The sequence below is a fragment of the Ascaphus truei genome, chromosome 2 (assembly GCF_040206685.1).
Source record: "Ascaphus truei isolate aAscTru1 chromosome 2, aAscTru1.hap1, whole genome shotgun sequence".
Lineage (NCBI taxonomy): Eukaryota > Metazoa > Chordata > Amphibia > Anura > Ascaphidae > Ascaphus > Ascaphus truei.
Genome location: NC_134484.1, coordinates 38,741,808 through 38,761,352, shown reverse-complemented (window position 1 = coordinate 38,761,352; position 19,545 = coordinate 38,741,808). Strand labels below are relative to the sequence as shown.

General features: G+C 41.9%; 1 protein-coding gene across 1 annotated transcript; it reads right to left on the bottom strand.

Moving 5' to 3' along the window:
• Nucleotides 1-1,631: 1,631 nt before the first annotated feature.
• LOC142488090 (uncharacterized) lies at nt 1,632-16,803 on the bottom strand. Its single transcript, XM_075588464.1, has 7 exons — nt 16,474-16,803; nt 15,606-15,758; nt 13,961-14,228; nt 8,529-8,679; nt 8,102-8,223; nt 3,020-3,097; nt 1,632-2,656 (listed from the first exon to the last, which is right to left on the bottom strand). The coding sequence occupies exons 1-7, from the start codon at nt 16,801-16,803 to the stop codon at nt 1,632-1,634; spliced, it is 2,127 nt and encodes a 708-aa protein (XP_075444579.1).
• Between the last annotated feature and the right edge of the window lie 2,742 nt (nt 16,804-19,545).

The following is a 19,545-nucleotide window of genomic DNA, read 5'->3' as shown; positions in this document are numbered from 1 at the left end:
TGGCTTCACAGATCATGTACTTATACCCTAAAAGGGGATTAATATTGTTAACGAATTCATCAGCCATGTCTGAGTAGCACAAAAGCTGTGTGCAGGTCTGTGTTATTTGCTCATCAAAATGAATGTGCTGAATGGCTAACAAACTCCTGTTTTTCCTTGTCAAGGTCAACAAAACTAACTACTTTGACTCCTTATTTCAAACGCCAATTGGATTTGTTTGTCTAATTGGGTTAACAGTTGTGGTTCGTGATATGGGACTGTGGGAGAAACATTTCTCCTTCTTTTATCTCGTTTGTGAAAAACATCCCTAGACTGTGAATGCGTTCACATAGTGTTTTTTTGAAAACTAACAAAGACCAGTGTGTGAAAATATTTCTTAGCCAGGCATATCAGTAAAAACACACCTGCAAAAAGAAATGTTTTTTCCCCGCTTACATTTCTGTGTGTATGTGAAAGTCTGGTTAACTCCCTGTCTGCATGAGTTTAAATACGTGTGTATATATATATATATATATATATATATATATATATATATATATATATATAAATATATCTCTTATAAAAATATATATATATTTATATATAATATTTTTTTTTTTTTTATATTGCAGGAGTACACACAACATTGATGGCATTAAGTATACCTTGTATGAAACCTATTTAAATGGTGAGAAACATGATTGAATTAAGTAATAAACATTTGTTTAAGCACAATACTGTTAGAGTCTCATACTTAGGATATTTCTCAAACATTAGGCCTGTATTATTAAAATAGTGTGCTTTCACAAGGAAGCATGAAGTGTATTAGTTTGTGTATACCAGTTTATATAGTACTATATATATATATATATATATATATATATATATATATATATATATATATACACATATATATACACATATATACATATATATATACACATATATACATATATATATACATATATATATACACATATATACATATATATATACACATATACACATATATATATACACATATATACATATATATATACACATATATACATATATATATACACATATATACATATATATATATACATATATATATACACACTCACACACTCACACTCACACTCACTCAGTGTGTGTGTGTGTGTGTGTGTGTGTGTGTGTGTGTGTGTGTGTATATATATTATTATACATTCTGAGATGTTATAGAAACGAACACCCAACTGATTAAAGGACAAAATTACAATGGCCAAGCAAGGCAAAGGTAAGTAATAATTTACACATAATCCTGCTGTACACGTACAAGAAAGATGTTTGCACTTACTTAGGTGTTTTAATAATTGCATGTGACTAATATGCATATGCAATTCTTACATCAATTAACACACCCAAATGCAATGTTTTGCTGCAAAGTCAATGGCAGCTTCTCTAAACTTAGCAACTGGCTCCTGGTGGACCATTACTGAACAGACGATTACAACATAAATATTTATAACACAATTAATTATGAGTGTTAACATTTCCAAAACTTCACGTGTACAAGAACATAGTTGAAAGTTTGGAAACAACACAGTCTTCAGCATACATACAATAGTAATTAGATAATCTGAAGTCAACAAAACAAGGCCAAAGACATATTTTCTGAATTATAACATTTATTTTTTTTGTTCCTTTTGCGAGCGAGTAACAGGCCTGCTTGTTGTCTCTTGAATTTTCCTTTTTCTTTTGCCACCAACTTTAGGCACAACAGAGCCACTTTGAGTGGCCTCTGGCACTTCACGGGCAGGGCTTGTGGCCAGTGACTGTTCACCTACGGGGCTTGTGGCCAGTGACTCACCTACAGGGCTTTTGGCCAGTGACTCACCTACAGGGCTTTTGGGCAGTGATTCACCTACAGGGCTTTTGGGCAGTGATTCACCTACAGGGCTTTTGGGCAGCGATTCACCTACAGGGCTTTTGGGCAGCGATTCACCTACAGGGCTTTTGGGCAGCGACTCACCTACAGGGCTTTTGGGTAGTGACTGTTCACGGACAGGGCTTGTGCCCAGTGACACATGTGAGCAAGTTGGTAGACACTGCACAAGTGATGGTTGGTCTGTTTCATGTGTGTCTTGTTTTGTTTTTGTCGCCTCCTTTGTAGGTGTCTGCTGCTGAATTTGTACAGATGGCAGCGGTAGGATGTCATCAGGAACCTGCACAGCAATGTCTGCTACTTGACCGGTAACATTTGGGCCTGGTGAATGAATATCAGATGAATGTGGTGAAAACTGACCTGCATGAACAGATCCTGGCTGGGAGGTGTTGAATTGTGGTACATTAGTCATTCTCCAGTAATTAGCTTGTGTTTGCTGAACAACTAATGCTTCGAATGAGGTGTTGATTTTTTGCAACTGTTTAGGCACTTCAATGAAGACTCTGTGGAGATGTGCCAATTGTGATACTGTTTCTTCCTGCAGTCCAATCATCCTTTCCAGCACTGTCATCATGTCTGAATGGCGACGATTTTCTGCGTCCACTATTTTTCCCTCTGAAGCTACAATTGCATCGTATGTGGAAGTTGATGGACGATTTGGCGGTACAACAGTTTCTATTGGCACCTCTTCATGGTCACATGATTGTATTTCAGTCTCTTCTGTGGCGTCATCCTCATCATACTCATCATCCTCATCACCATGATGTTCTAAAAAGAAATGTACACATTATTAAATGGCATGTTAATGTATGCTGTGTTACTATGTAATTGTACTGTGTCCTAAGTAACACCTAACATGTTAGCATACGTTTTATAACCTCATTAAAAACTACCTTGACTTACGAATAATGTTTGGACTCAGTATGAAATATGAATGAATGAAAAGTTGCTCTAAACTCAGAAGTCCTACATGATAATTAACATCACTAACACAATACATGTTGCCTTACACTTAATTTTCACTGACACTAAGTAATCCTATTTAAAGAAGATGTGCAAAACAAATAATGCACATGACAACATAACATATAGAAGAGCACATATTATATGGGCAGCAAATGATACACTCACCTTCTAGTAGTGTTGAGCTGGCTGACCCAGGTGAAGACACTTGTTCCATCTCAGGTGACACATGTCCTCCAGGGGCAACTATATATAACAATAACATAAGTTTTACATTTACATGTGTAAATATTGAACAAACACTTATTGTATGTTCTGTATTTATGATTAACTAACAACATCAGTTCCTTAACCGAAAATGTGTGTGAAAGTGAACATAAATAGTTGTAATAACACTGTACATGCCTGTGTACTTAGAATTTTTGAGTTCCCTAACATACAACATACTATGTTTCTGCAGTAATGCGTGAGGATAAATAGATTAAATGAGTACATAAAAATCATATGTTGTGTAGTGATATCAGTATCATAATGTACATAACTATCATGAGATGACCATTCACAATGGTTATCATGAAGGTGGTCATATTGCAAAAAGTGTTGTTTTTGGTAGAGGATATGTGTGGTACATTAATCGAAGATGTGGCACACCTGAATGTGGCTGTGACTCAACAAGACAACACATGCAGTGTGTGATAATGTGTCTTTCATAGTAGTTCAACTATAGATATGAGTGAACTAATGTGTGACGTACGCTTTGATAAGTAATGAGTTGTTGGGGCATTTAGTAGCTAGAGTTAAGCTTTCAAATGAGTGTGATTAACTTCAGTTGTGCTATTCAGGTTGTAAGAAAGGTATTCCCTTCCCCAAAAAGCCTAATCAGCCACACCTTTCAATGACTTGAAACAGGTGCAAATGGTGTGAACTAAGTTGACCGTGAAATGAGGCTGTAATTAGTGTGTGTGCTGAACCCCACCCCCTCTGTTGAAGTGTATGCTGTGATGAGATATTAATTGCAGCTGATTTAACACAATGGTAGATGAGCTAAGTAGTCATCTGCAGTGTTTAAGTTATGAAAACAATGACATAACATATGATACGTGTGCCTCATTATGCTGTCTGTATATGACATAAAGCAAAAATGGACCTTTTCATAAGCAACTATAGATGTGTTAGTGCCAGTGATGTTTGTAGGCCGTTACATGCAATTTCTTTGATGCATGCTTAAAATAGGCAGTAATGTCATGTTTGTCGGAGTAAAATCAATAAAATACACAATAATATGATACATATTTCTGTTCTGTACCTGTAGCTACTAATAATTTCTCACGAACATGTGTTACACGTGTACTACCCTGTTGTTCCCCATCTTCGCCCACCATCAATTGCTTCCACTGCAGCTATGCATTTTGGGAATTCACATGTAAATGAGCACGCAATGGCACGTGCTATATTAGTTACTGCTTTTAGTAGGACTACTACATATATGTCTATTTTGAGATATATATATACAGAATCAGACATATACATATATAGATGCAGGTATGCTTATATTGTGAAGACAGTATAAAAAGCAGTGTAAATATGCAAAATAAGTGTAAGCAACGACACGCCTAGTACAGTAATATTTATCACCTGCTGGAAATTGTGACGGATAAATTCCAATGTCACGGTCACCAGCCAAGCCTTCCACGACGACGGTAAGTAATTTTGGCCGAAGCAGCTCCTCCAATGGAGTCAATATGAGACGTTGTGGTGTGGGCCCACCTCCAGTGCCAGTAGCATGCACGCGTTGGTCTTGTATTTTCTTTTTCAATTTGGACCTAATATCATCAAATCTTTTCCGACAATGATACTTGTCCCTGACACTATTCCCACAGGCATTGACACCAATGACTATTGTGTCCCACATTTCTTTTTTGCTTGCTGCACTTGTCCGCCCTTGAAAAACATATAAAAGATATGAGGTAAATGAATAATAATATAAGCACCAGTTTCCTACACTGCTAGCTGTTCCAAGAGATATCAAACATGCTGTTTTATGTGTAATATGTGCAGCACATGAGCATTCACTACTAAACCTATACATGTAAGCAAGGTTGCATTCATATTGTATGCAGTTCTGGCAAATTGACCGGCTGTGTTTATTTGTCCTTGTAAGGCATGATAAAAAGCTGTGTTTCCACACTAATGAACATAGAAAGATATTGTGTACCCATATTTGCATATGAACAAAACTCAGATGACCTAGGATCACATGTATTTGAATAATAAATGTAAAGTTACACTTACCTACTAAATGTCCATAGAGACTGTCATAGTGCTCCAGAATGCCAGTGACAAGAGCCCTATTTTCCTGGTCATTGAAGCGAGGATTACGTGGCTTCTCCACACGTTTTTTCCGAGCAGGTTTAGGGTCAGAGCTTGGCTGGTGCTGACTGGACTCTCCTTCTTCCAATGGAAGAGCCTCCAAAAGCTGGCCACCAGCAAGCACGCCACCACCAGACACCCCATCAGCAACTGCGCCACCAGCAGCACTCCCAGCACCAGCACTCCCACTCCTAGCACCAGCACTCACACTCCTAGCACCAGCACTCACACTCCTAGCACCAGCACTCACACTCCTAGCACCAGCACTCCCAGCACCAGCACTCCCACTCACAGCAACAGCACTCCCACTCCCAGCACCAGCACTCCCACTCACAGCAACAGCACTCCCACTCCCAACAACAGCACTCCCACTCCCAACAACAGCACTCCCACTCCCAGCAACACCACTCGCAGCACCAGCACTCCCACTCCCAACAACAGCACTCCCACTCCCAGCAACACCACTCGGTGCACCAGCAACATCACTCCCCTGAACAGAACGTTCACTCCGACGCGTACTCCCACGAGTAGCACTCCCACTCCCACCAGCATCACTCTTCCCACGCTTTGCGGGCATACTTCCAGCACTCACAAAAAACAGACAATAAATGTACAGCCAATCACACGAAACACTTCCACATATAAAACAAGACAAAGATGTAAACAAAACAACAAAGGACAAAGCTCACCCAATACACAACAAGTCTCTCAGTCAATATGCAAATGTTCAATCGTCCAGCTCTGTGCGTCTCTCTCTCTCTCACTCCCAACAACACAGAGAATGATTAGCAGTACACGTTGCCTTTAAATATGGCGCGCAATCAAAAACATGCTTGTTTCGCCTGATTCAGCAAGATTTGTGATTGTGCAACCTAACAGCACCCCGCCACGCACGCCGATACACCTGTGTGTGATCGGCTCATCATCGTGAGAGTGGGCGGATTTGTTTTCTGGTTGATTTTGAATGTATTCGGCACTTACTGCATACGGAGAGGGAAAAACGCCAATAACATGACTAATCGATAAGCTTGCCGATTTCACATAATCGTCGCTTACTGCATGAGGCCCACTATCATTTGTTTGGTTCAGACAGCACTACACACAATACTAGGAAGTAATACATTGAGAGTTACATCTCGTTTTCAAGTAGGTTCTGTGCACAGAGTTTTAACAATACATGGTTACATTACAAGAACAGAGGTTATATAGTCAATTCACAGACATTTTATGGACAGATAGAGTTGGAAAATGTGGGTACAAGGAAAAAAAGGGCAGGTGAGTTTCAGATTGAAACAGAGAAGCTTTAACATCACCAAACATCAGTGAACGGCAGAAAAGGCTCATACCCTTTGGCTGCCCTTCAGCTGCGGCATCGGCTATCTGCCTTTGGGGTGACGCAGATGTAGACTGAAGGGGTTGAGATTCAATGCAGCTGTGAATTCAAAGTCCTTTGCCTCTTGGCTCATTAACATTCCAGTGGGTGGGGTTGACGTTCCACTTAGTACAGCAAGTGTTAACCCTTAGCACGCTGGTTCTGTGCAGAGGGTAGCATCTCTTGGGGAACATCATCAGGCATCTGCCTTTGAGGCGACACAGATGTACACTGAAGGGGTTCAGATTGAATGCAGCAGATAGTACTACAGTATATGGGTGTATTTCCCAGCATTCAAATAATGACACAAAACTGCATTAGGTTGAAAAATGTCACATTCTTATTAGAGGATATAGAAAAAACATAGGTATGGAAATAAATTCCATCAAGTCAGTGTTTGTAACACATCATGATGCATACGTTACTATTTTGTGTAATCAGTAATCGTGCCCTGAATATATATGCAGGAGAGTCACATACACAGAAACATATAAAACAATTGTAAGAAATGTGAACAGGAGGCACCATACTATAGCAGCACTACCGTATAAGCACAATGGAAACAGTCTGGCAAAAACTATCAACATATGAAGACGAGAGAACAGTATGTTTATCTGAGTACTCCAAACAGTCCAAAAATGTGTAAACAGTCAAAACATTTTTGTAACAATTTTAACATCAGGCGAAAGGATGAGATAAAAGAACATAATATTACAAATGCCTCAGCCACATGGGGGGCGGGGTGGGGGAAAACATTTTTGAGCCATATCTGCTCTCATTCTGGCCAGATAGAAAAATAGCCTGTGATAATTCCCTGCAACATGTTCCCATTGTTAGTGTATCTGTTAGTATAAAGAAACCTGCATAACACTTGCTGCAGTATCTCTTAATATGTTCTTCTCATGACATCCCTCTGCCTCTGTGTTTTGAGACATAACACAGCAAGTGGCATTTTGGCTTCTTTATACTAAGAGCAGGTTGAAGGGAATTATCACAGGATATTTTTCTATCTGGGAATGGACCAAAAGAAAAGCCAAATAGGGCTCAAAAATGTTTTCCCTCTTGAGTTGCTGAGGTGTTTGTAAAATGATGTTCTTTTATCTCATCCTTATGCCTGATCTTAAAATTGTTACTAACATTTCTAGACTGTTTCACATTTTTTTTTTACTGGTTTCTCATCACAATATAGTGATACATTTTGCAAAACTGTTTCTATTGTGTTACTAATGTGCATACTGATGATACTGTGCACTTTTCTTAACACATGTTTACATGGCTCTTCTGCATATATATTCAGGGCGGAATTTCTGGTTACACAAAAGAGTAACATATGCATCATGATGTGTTACAAATATTGACATATATTAATTGGGTTGTTTTTCCCCTACCTACAGTATGTTTTTTCTGTGTGATCTAATAAAAAGGTGCTTTTTAATTTAATTAAATTTGTCTTTATTTGACTGCTGAGAAACACACCAATGATAAGAAATGTTAACAAACCTACAAACTGACGAAGCACGTGCATGGATTGACAGTGGAGAAAAGTTTGAGGATATCATATTTTCTGATGAAACATCTGTCGCCCTGGAACAATTTGCAACGGTGGCATACCGGGAAAAAACATTTATCACTGAAACCACACCAAAGCAACTGTGAAAGGTTCATGGCACAGGTTTGGTCCATGACCAATAGTTAAATTTGAAGGTAAGTCCACTTTGGTTTCAGTGTTGTGAACAGTAACTATATCTTAATATGACCCTGTACCTTTCCCATCTACTTGTAATGAGTGCTCGCCACAAACAGGACAGGACCGCGATGCCGAGATGGGGATTAGTAAACACTGACCAGAAGCCGAGAGGCCACATCCGGTGTGAAGGTTCATTGTTGTGTAGCCGGGTCAGGGTTAATTAGAAGTAGGGTAGTAGTTATACTCACCATTGTCGAGGGTAGGAGACTGGAGGGTTGTAGAGGACACTTAGCTGAGGTCGAGGGTAGTAGAAAGTAGAGTAGTAGATATTCAAGCTGAGGTTGAGGATAGGAGACTGGAGGGTAGTTGGTAAAGGTCCGTGGTCAAGGTTCAGGTGAACTGCAAGGGAAAACAAGGCACAGCAAAGCAAGGCAGGACAAAGTACAACAGAGTGCTTATGAACAGCACAACGTGACAAGTAACAAACTGTTATGCTCAGCCAATTTGCAGAGGCAAACACTGAGCTTATAAAGGATGAACAGCCAATAGCTAAGCGGCTGCATGGCAGAAGCTGATACTACAATCAGAGCCCTGATTTGTTGTTTGGACAGAGTCTGCACAGCAGGCACTGATGAGGCATCAGCTGCAGCAAGGTTTTAATCAAACCTGGGGGCGGAGCCTGCACCCGATGCTGACATCAGAGGGGCGGAGACTGCACGCGATCCTCAAACTACTGTAACAGTGCACCATTTTTATTGTATTGCCATGTTTCATGGATATAACCTACTTCAAGTAGGTCATTATACTGTATGAGGCAGCACCTTACATTTCAAAATATTATACTTCCCTTCTGATCATCGGTTCTTTCAAGATAATGACCAAAAACAGTGCATCTGCAACATTCATTAAGAACAGTGGAATCAACTGCCTCAGAACAACTCCATCAGGGCCAAGTTAGTTACTGTATTGGACAGTAGTATAGCATTTAGAAAACTGTACTGCATGTGCTGTTGTGTGTGTGTTTGTAGTTTTCATGGAAATAACCATACTGTATTGTTCTCCATACTTATAGATCACCTGATTTGAGCCCTATTAAATTGATGTGGCATGCATTAAAACATCATCTGCACAAGTACATGAAGCCTGTTAACAAAGATGAACTAGCAAAGGGGATAAAAAATACTGGAATTAATGTCTAAGTGTAGAAACTTGCAACGCCTACATAAACCATATCCAAAATGTGTTATCGGTGGTTATTGAAAGAAACGGGATGTGAATAGGAATGTAATAGTAATAATTCATTGTACAGGCATTTTTTTTAGAAAGCTTCAGTTGTAATTGTCATGAAAAAATGTATTGTATTCTCTTGTATTATAATGTATTATTCTCTTGTAATTCACCACTACCAAGTAAAGGGAAGGCTACAGTATGTGCTGAATAATGTGCTCCCAGTTTCTTTATATAAGGATCTCTCCAAGGGCTGGTTTGTTTAGTTTAATCCTAAAATTCAACATCTACTACTAATGGGGTGTTAATTGTTTATTCAGATTTGCAATTTTTGTAAGAAAATACAGGTAAAGGGAATATAATGTAAATGGGCCAGTACTCTAAATTGTATTCAGACATGTTACTAATCACTTAATCCACGTGCAGAGGGCAGACATAGTTATAATGGCTCTGTGCAATGCATGTATTCAAGCTGCATTCCTGGCTCCACATTTTTTTACCTTTAATGCAAAATAGTTACCTAAATTAACGATCCATCTGTTCTCCTGTGATCGATCAGCGAATTTCCTGCTCCCTGGGTTCAACTAATGGCCACCTTCAATTCTTCAGTCACTGGAATGCAAGAGCAACAATATAACCTTATGTTACTAAGAGTAACATTGTATATTGTTCCAGCTATCAACTCAGCCCCAGTCTCCTGCTGGGAACACTGCAACACTTTCCTGTTTGTGATAATTTGTTGCCAGAACTCTTGCACTGATGGGCTAAAAAATAAGTGTGCCGGAGTATATGTATGTATGTATGTATGTATGTATGTATGTCTCTATTTATATAGCGCCATTAATGTACATACAGATGCAGCCACCAGTATCCAATCACTTGCCTTGGAAAATCTGGGGCGATCTCATAGTAAATGCCTCAACATTTCTGTGAGATTCCTAATGGCCCATCGGATTAACACAGCGGGGGGTCCTTGCAGTCCCTTTCAAACTGAATCAAACTGAATGGGACTGCAGGGACCCCTGCTGTGTTAATCCGATGGGCCAATAGGAATCTCAGAGAAATGTTGAGGCATGTTGAGGCATTTACTGTGAGATACCTTCGTTTTTACCCAGGCAAGTGATTGGATACTGGTGGCTGCATCTGTAGCGCTTCACAGCAGTAATACACATGACAATCATATAAATAACAAATAATATAAATAACTCATAAAAGAGAGAAGTGCTTCAGACATAAAAGTAACATTTAGGAAAAGGAGTCCCTGCTCCCGAAGAGCTTACAATCTAATTGGTTGGTAGGAAGAACGTACAGAGACAGTAGGAGGGCATTCTGGTAAGTGCGTCTGCAAGGTTTATGTATGAGGTATAAATTATCAGCCATGGAGCTACTCATATGCTTCCTTAAGCAGGTGTGTTTTGAGGTGGGTCTTAAAGGTGGAGAGAGGGTGCTAATAAGATATTGAGAGGAAGGGCATGCCAGAGGTGTGGGGCAGTCAGTTAGAAAGGTTTAAGGCAGGAGAGGGCTTTAGATACAGAAGGGGTAGAGAGAAGACATCCTTGAGCAGAACGCAAGAATCGGGATGGTGTATAGCGCGAAATTAGGACTGAGATGTAAGGAGGAGCAGAAGAGTGTAAAGCTTTAAAAGTGAGGAGAAGAATTGAGTGTGTGATACGGGATTTGATAGGAAGCCAGGAGAGGGATTTCATCAGGGGAGACGCTGAGACAGATTTCGGAAATTGTAGAGGGATTCTGGCAGCAGCATTTAGGATAGATTCTAGGGGAGACAGGTGAGAGGCAGGAAGGCCATACAGGAGTCTGCTATAGCATCCGAAGGACGCTCAGTACAGTACATTAAAACCCATTCAAAATGGCACTTGAATAAAAAAAATCTAATACTACACAACTGATTCATTACAAAAAACAAAACACAGATAGGATATTGAATATGTTGCTGCTTTCATTATATTGCAAACTTGTGTTACATAATTATTGCACAGGCAGAGGAAACTTCACACCCAGTTCAGGTGGGGACACATGGAGGGAGGACTAGCCAGACAACCACGGCCTGGGGCATTCCCATACTTCATGCAGCTGCAGAGCCTGACGAGTGAATGCTTGATTGAAAAGGGAAGACTGAGATCAGTATTGCAGCGTGTTGTTTGGTTGACTTTTTTTATTTGTTACAGTGTTTTAAATTAATTGATGTATTTTTTTTTAATACTGCAGATGAGAAGCAGGGGGTCTCCAGAGCAGAATAAAGTAAGATTGAGCTCCAAAGAAGACATGTTTTACAACAAAAAAAAGAGTAAATACCCCCCAAAAAATTGTATGTGGGAGCAGGGTGTCCTCGGAGCTGAATCTACATGTGAAACTCAATGCTCCCCCATCCTCCCTTGGAGGACAGGTATTTTTTTCAACCCCCCTACCCCCTCCCCTCTCGGGGAACAGGCACCCTTCTTGAAAATGAGTGACACCCTTTGCCTGAAATCAATTTTATGGATTTCAAAATGGATTTCAGGCAAAAGGTGACACGGTATGCTCATTTGCATGTAATTTCCCAGAATCCTTTGCTGCAGTAGAAGCACTGTATGCTAGGTGATAATGGTGAAAGGCAGGGTTGAAGACCTGTCTAAGACATGTGAATGTGCCCACAAGTGATCTTTTTAAGTGCTATATGCTATACGGTGGAGTTTTCTTGATGCCTTTTTTCACCCACCATAACTTAAAATGTGTATGATATATATATATATTTGTAGCAAAGAATGACCTAGGCGCACATGTGCAGGGGAAGAGAAAAGAAAAAAAAGAGGAAAAAATCATAGGGCAGTATATCAATACAAACAGCTTAGAAATCGGTAAGATATGCACTTACACTAATAAGATCAATAAAGGCCTTTAATCCACTTTGGGACTCTCAAACTCAGCTCCTGTAGTTCGTCTGTTTCTTGGCTCCTGGATCTTGGGAAGGGCTTATCCTGAAGGCTCCTTGCAGCAGTCACGTTGAGTCTGTTTTAGCAGACTATACCTTGATGTGGATCTCGTATAAGGGGATGGGTAGGGAATAAAAGGAGAAACATATGTGTAAAACCTTTTAATAAAACATCTAAGGGTAAAAAACAATGGTTTTTAACTCACATTCTATGAGTTAAAAACGGGCAGTAGAGAGTGTTTTTGCGAGTCTCTCACACTCGTGGTATAGAACGCCGTCTTCCAGACCTCCTCACACTGGCAAGTGCTTCCGCATCAGGTGATCCGGTCTTGTACGGCTCTCGCGAGATTTCCCTCTGTGTAATTCACTGCCAATGCTCCGTTCGGCTCACACTGGAAAAACAGTCTCTCGGCGTCACTCTCCCTGCTCCAATCACGCTGGCCCTACGCGTTTCTCCACTCGGGCTTCGTAAGGGGCTGCTAATAGCTAATAGCAGCCCCTGACGAAGCCCGAGTGGAGAAACGCGTAGGGCCAGCGTGATTGGAGCAAGGAGAGTGACGCCGAGAGACTGTTTTTCCAGTGTGAGCCGAACGGAGCATTGGCAGTGAATTACACAGAGGGAAATCTCGCGAGAGCCGTACAAGACCGGATCACCTGATGCGGAAGCACTTGCCGGTGTGAGGAGGTCTGGAAGATGGCGTTCTATACCAAGAGTGTGAGAGACTCGCAAAAACACTCTCTACTGCCCGTTTTTAACTCATAGAATGTGAGTTAAATACCATTGTTTTTTACCCTTAGATGTTTTATTAAAAGGTTTTACACATATGTTTCTCCTTTTATTCCCTACCCATCCCCTTATACGAGATCCACATCAAGGTATAGTCTGCTAAAACAGACTCAACGTGACTGCTGCAAGGAGCCTTCAGGATAAGCCCTTCCCAAGATCCAGGAGCCAAGAAACAGACGAACTACAGGAGCTGAGTTCGAGAGTCCCAAAGTGGATTAAAGGCCTTTATTGATTTTATTAGTGTAAGTGCATATCTTACCGATTTCTAATCTGTTTGTATTGATATACTGCCCTATGATTTTTTCCTCTTTTTTTTCTTTTCTCTTCCCCTGCACATGTGCGCCTAGGTCATTCTTTGCTATACATTCCCAGCGGCGTTGTGGAGCCGCAGACCTAACTTGGCTGCAAGTCTGTAGGGTTAGTAGATTGTAAGGGTATATACCGTTTATTGATTGATTGGCTGAGAGTGTGGTTTTTTAATTATTTTAACCATATTCAACATATTGTTTATATCTGCACTGTTGTTTTTTGTCTATATATATATTTGTATGTATTCTATCTAATGGTGGCTGAAGGGCTATTTTGAAATCCCCTGCTACGATTATATGACCATGTGCCCATGTGTGTAGGGTTTGGAAGAAGGTGTAAAAATTGTGCATCTTTCTCGCAGGGAGCATATATGGCCGCTAAGGTGATAGGTTGCTCATGTATGAAGCCTGCCAGGATAATGTAGCAACCTTCTTTGTCCTTTTTTACTATTTTAGCAGTAAAGGGGATCTTATTGTGGAAAAGTATAGCTATTCCCTTCTTTTTTTCGAGGGCCGAGGAGAGGTAGAACTGAGAGTATTGTTTATCCATATAGCGGGGGCTGCTCTTATCACTAAAGTGAGTCTCTTGGAGCATCAATATATCAGCGCCTCTTCTCTTATATTCTGTAAATGCCAATTTGCGTTTGATGGGGCTATTGAGACCTTTTACGTTATGTGAAATAATGTTAAGGGCCATCTAATGATAACAGGTGTGGAATGCGGATTGTTCACCAGGTTCTTACCCTGTTCCTGGGGCCAGGATCGCCATGTTGGATTGACTGGTGATGTGGTGATAGAGGCTCCAAGTGGATCCATGATGGTGGCTCCTCTCTCCGCGGAGGTAGGGAAAGGAGGGGGGGGTGGGCGAGGGGGGGTGACACGTGAGGGTGGGGGAGGACGGGGAAACAAGTAACATACAAAAAAATAAGAACAGCATTGTCAGTTTCAACAGTGTAATGCTGTTGGTAAATATATACATGTTTAGCAGGAACCCACTTGGGGCAGCCCGAGTGGGGACCTTATGCCCATAGGTATGGCTCAACAGATCATCCGCAACGTTGGATGGATCTGTGTCCCGAGGGACCAGCCTCCTAGGGACTTGAACACGGCCCACCTCAGGGGATTGGGTCGAAGTTGGAGACGCCTACAGCGGGGGTAGTCCCCGTCAGCGTATCTCTAAACAATATTTATGTTAACTTGTACTGGCAGTACATCCATTAATAACTTTTGTAGATAACTTAAAAGTAGAATATTTACAAACACCTCACTCAAACGACAAAGTGAGAATGAATTCAACAAGGTAGGATTAAATATGTAGGGGTGATTGAAAAAACCTAGCTCGGAACCTCCTCTTTAACTCTGGAATGACCATACCCCTAACTCTATGTTAAGCCTCCGCACCCCTCATAACCTTATCTCTAATTATGGCTAATCCTAACCCCCTTTGGCATCATCACCCCTGTAACTCCCTTCAGATCCCGTTTATCGCTAATTCCCTATTAATCCTCCTGGCTGTGCATCTATGCCTGTCCTATATATGGTATGCTCAAGGGAGAGGGCATGCTCAAGGGAGGGGGGATGCTCAAGGGAGGGGGGATGGGGCGGGTCTTTCGTATAGCATAGGTATCCCATGGGGAGGGCCTCAGAGCCTACATCTGTATTTGCTATCCTGTCCGCACCATCCCCCCCCCCCTTCTGATAGATCATTTTAGTTTCAGGATATACACTTCTTATGCATCCCCCCTCCCCCCCGTCCACCAGTAACTTTCTTTATTTAGAACTATTGTGATGTTTGGACACAGTTCCGATGTGCCTCCATGGCCTTGTAGTGGGCACCGTTTCCTCTGGATGTGGGCCCCCCCGAGCCCAACCCCCCACTGCCCACCCCCTGAACCCCCGCCCCCCCGAGCCCCCGGCCCAGCCCGCAACCTCGCAAGATGCAGGAAGCGAGGGGGAGGGACCCGGAAGTGGAGGGACCCGGAAGGGGAGGGACACGGGAGAGGAGGAGAGGCCGCCATCCTGTCGGCTGCCAAATAGCCGAACGGAGGCGTGCCCAGAGGATCTGTGCCTTTACTTGGAGGTTCCCGCTCAGCCTGGGGGGAAGAAGGAGGGAAGATGGCCGCTGATCCAAAAACTGTGACGGGTCGTCGGGGGCTCCGAAGCTGTCAGCATCAGACCTCTGGACAGGATCATCTTCACAGCAACAGGATCCAAAGGGGCAGCACTTCTGGGTGAGTCAGAAGGTGAGTCCAGAGGGGCGCCATTACTCCGAGGTGCTTCATCTGGTCAGTAGTATACTGTAGAGGGCTTGTCCAGAGCGGCTCAATCTTTAGTGATGGAGGGGCAGATGCAGCTCCAGCTCTACTCCATGAGGTCGATGGAGCCTCCTCCCTTGTGGGGGAGTGGGGGGTCTGCAAGGGCCCCGATGTGTGTCCCAAGCCCAGCCTACGAAGGAATGTCTCCCCATCCTCTGGTCTGCGCAGGGTATGTGGAGCGCCATTTTTTATAACTAGCAGCGCAAAGGGGGACAACCAGCGATATTTGAGATTGTTATCACGTAGTGTTTTAGTGACTGGCCAATGATTCCTCCTCCTTGCAAGCGTAGCTGGGGCTAAGTCCTGGAAGACTTGGAACCGGACCTCATCGAATTCAGTGTGTTTTTGGTTTCTGGTCTTTTGGGATATGGATTCTTTTGTCCTGAAATAATGGAATCTAACAATAATATCCATGGGGGGGTCTCCGGGTTGCGGGCGGGAGCGGAGAGCTCTATGACATTTATCCAGATGTCTGTCTGTGTCAGATCTCTCTGGTAGTAGGTGTTCTACCCAGTGCACGATGAAGTCTCCAGGGTCTGTTACAGTCTCTGGTACCCCTCTGATGTGGAGGTTATTTCTCCTATCCCTGTTGTCTGAATCTTCCAATTTGTCCCCCATTTCTCTCACCTGGGCTGGCAGAGTGGCTACCTCAGCGTTGGTTTGCTGCAGGGCTGTTACATTTTCATCAGATTTTATCTCCAGGGTGTTTGTCCGCTCTCCCAGGGCGTCCAGGTCTTTGCGCAGGGCCCAGAGTGCTGACTTGAAACATTTTCTCATCTCCCCACAAAGTTCTTTGATGTCCTTAACTCTGACCCATTCCTGGTCCCCAACTCCGGAGGGGGGTCTGCTAGTCCCCAATTCTGTGTCTGTGTCAGGCTCTCTAGCGTCGTTGTTGGGAGACTGGGGGGGAAGTCTGTCTCTGTTCTCACTCTCCTTGCCTTTCCCGCCCGTTGCCATTGCTGCAGGGGACTTGCGAGGGGTTTTGTGAAAGTAGCTTGCTACTGAGGTGACTCTTTTGCCCCTTCTTGTGGTAAGCGGCAACCCCTGCTGTCCGGATACCTGAGGTTGTCTTTTTTGTAAATTTTCGTGCAAAAAATGCCGGTATTTAGTTAAATGTTTGCACCGACGGGCTGGAGCTCAGTTATCAAGCATCCATGCACCACCGCTCCCAGGCTCCGCCTCCGATTTGATTCATTTCTATATGTTTTTTTTCATCGTAAGTAAGGGTTATTTAGTTCAATCTTTTGACCAAAACATGTTAAGCCTGCAACTGTGACGGTGCTCGTCTCGAATCAGGAGGCGGATCCGCAGGGCTGAGGTAGGAATGCAGAATAACAAACTAGAGCCCAGGGACAGAGTCCTGTAAGAGTATTCATAGTCGGTAAACAGGCAGGAGGTCAAGGCTGATGGCAGTGGTGCAAAGTCCAGATGACAGGCAAAGGTCAGGGCAGGCGGAAGGCAGCGAGGTCGGGGTCACGTTCCGGGGTCAGCAACAGGGATTCCAAACAGGCGAAAGGGTAATGCGTGACAGCGATGATCAAACAGAGCTGCAGCAAACAGAACTTTGCTCGGCGACTCCCACCAGGAACTGCAGCCTTATAAAGCAGACTGACAGTATCCAAAATGGCCACAGCAGAAAGGGCAGGAGAGACAGAAAACCTGGACCGCAGTGAAAACCCAGCACGGATCGAGCAGAATCCTTACAGCAACCACGTGAAGGTAGGATTCAGCTGGTACCTACACCACCAATTTTATACTGTGTCCTCTGTATTTCCTCCACTGCAGAGAGAAAAATGGAAACCAAACAATAATATAGTCAAAAGCATGGGATGCGTGACATGCATATGGTATCTAAGATTCAATACATATAGAGATTAAACAAAGTGGGAAATCAAATGTGCACCTTATTTACCTTAAATGGAATGTAAACTAGATGAACAAGATAATGTACTTAGCCAGTCTGTTACTTCTTTCATTCTCTGTGGAACATGTTGCTTATTATTTTGCTTTGACTACAGTTTGCATTTCATCAATGCCAGCAATTTCTCCACTGCGCATTACTTCATGCTGTCTGTTTCTCTATCAGTGAGGTATGATTACAGGGATATGTGCTCAGACCATGTTGCTACAGTGCTAGGGTGTCCACATAATCTGCCTGTGGGTGGGCAGGATAAAAAATGTAGGCATGAGTTCTTATAATGGTCAGAGACATTTCTTCATGGTGTACAGTACATACTGTCTCACAATAAATATAAACACTAATGTGAAACACAAAAAAACAGATCACCCCACTACAGTATGCTGTGTTTATTTTAGTGCAAAATCCCCCACTAGCTAGCAAACTAAGGTAAACATTTTGTTTAACCATATCACTTGCAATAAAATTAAATACAAAAAAACAATGTAAAAAAATACATGCAAATAAAACTTTGACGATAGGATCACAAAGGTTGTCTGGTGTTTTTACTTTGAAAATGTTTACTAATGTTTTTTTTTAGGAGGGAGTACAAAAAGCAAAAGAGGGGTGGGATGGTAATGAAAACTTGGGAGGTGATAACATTTGATGACTGACTTTACCTGCCTATATGAATGCCTGGATTCTTTATTGTCAAGACTTTAGATCGCCCTCCATCATGGGGACCAGCAATAATCTAAAGAGATCTTTGGCAATAGTGTCATCTTGACTGAAAAAAAAAATGGTCCTTGGACCAGGATTCAAGGTCCTCTTTCAGTTTTTTATATAAGTACGGGTAGTTGTCATGATATAAGGAGTTATACTGTAGTTGGAAGTTACAGTATCTTAATACCTTTTGCCATTTGAATTCAACATTTATTGTTATGCATTTTGCACTGTCAGGGCGTAGGTTGATGTTTAGAGCCCCTGCTTTGTTGCTGTTGAGATTAAAACCGGACAAAATTTGCTTAAGGTATTGTAAAGGTTGGGTAGTGTTAATAAGGGTTTTGTGATGGTGACTAATATGTAACCAGTGCAAAGAGGAGTGCCAACAGGGAGCAGTCCTGTTTGGTATCATTCTTGATATTCAAGGACACTGAGGCAAAGCCAACGTTTTTGATAATGGCAGAAGGGGATCTATGGAGGGCTCGAACAAACCCATAGGCCTCCAACGTCATGAACAGATAGAGCCAGTCAACCCTATCAAAGGCCTTCACCACGTCGAAGAGTAGAAGCATCGATGGGGTTTTGTAGAGTTAGCGATAGGTCGACTACTCTCCTAATCTTATCTAGATCGTGGCGGTTTGAGAGTCCTATGTTTTTTTAAGTTAATTATTCAAACTCTGGTGTCTGCTATCACCATTTAGAATTAGTTTAGCTTATATTAATTATAGTAAGCTGTATACAATAATAGCATAATATCAATATAATAAAAAAAAATTATGATTACCTTTGCTTACAAACATTTTGTCAACATGGCATAATAAAGAATAGTCTGTAGAGATGAATAAAACTTTTACACAAGGTCCAAAAGCATGCAAAGTTTGCCCTTCTTAAGTGATGAAAATAATGAAGACTCAGTCAGATTTTTCTAAGTTCTTGTAAGAGGAAATTCCAGATGCTGAAATAGTGCTTTGCAAGAGGGACACCCCTCTATAAAACATGTGGAGATACCTGAAATACCTGGGAAATGAGCTAATTTGAAAATGAAAAAGTACACTCCAATTGTTTAATTTGCATATTTC

Coding starts and splice junctions, on each gene's coding strand:
- LOC142488090 (XM_075588464.1), bottom strand. CDS start 16,803: ATGGCAACGGGCGGGAAAGGCAAGGAGAGTGAGAACAGAGACAGACTT. Junction 8,680..13,960: donor AGTAAAAAAGGACAAAGAAG/GTTGCTACATTA, acceptor TTTCCCTTGCAG/TTCACCTGAACCTTGACCAC. Junction 2,657..3,019: donor CAGCTCAACACTACTAGAAG/GTGAGTGTATCA, acceptor ATTTCTTTTTAG/AACATCATGGTGATGAGGAT.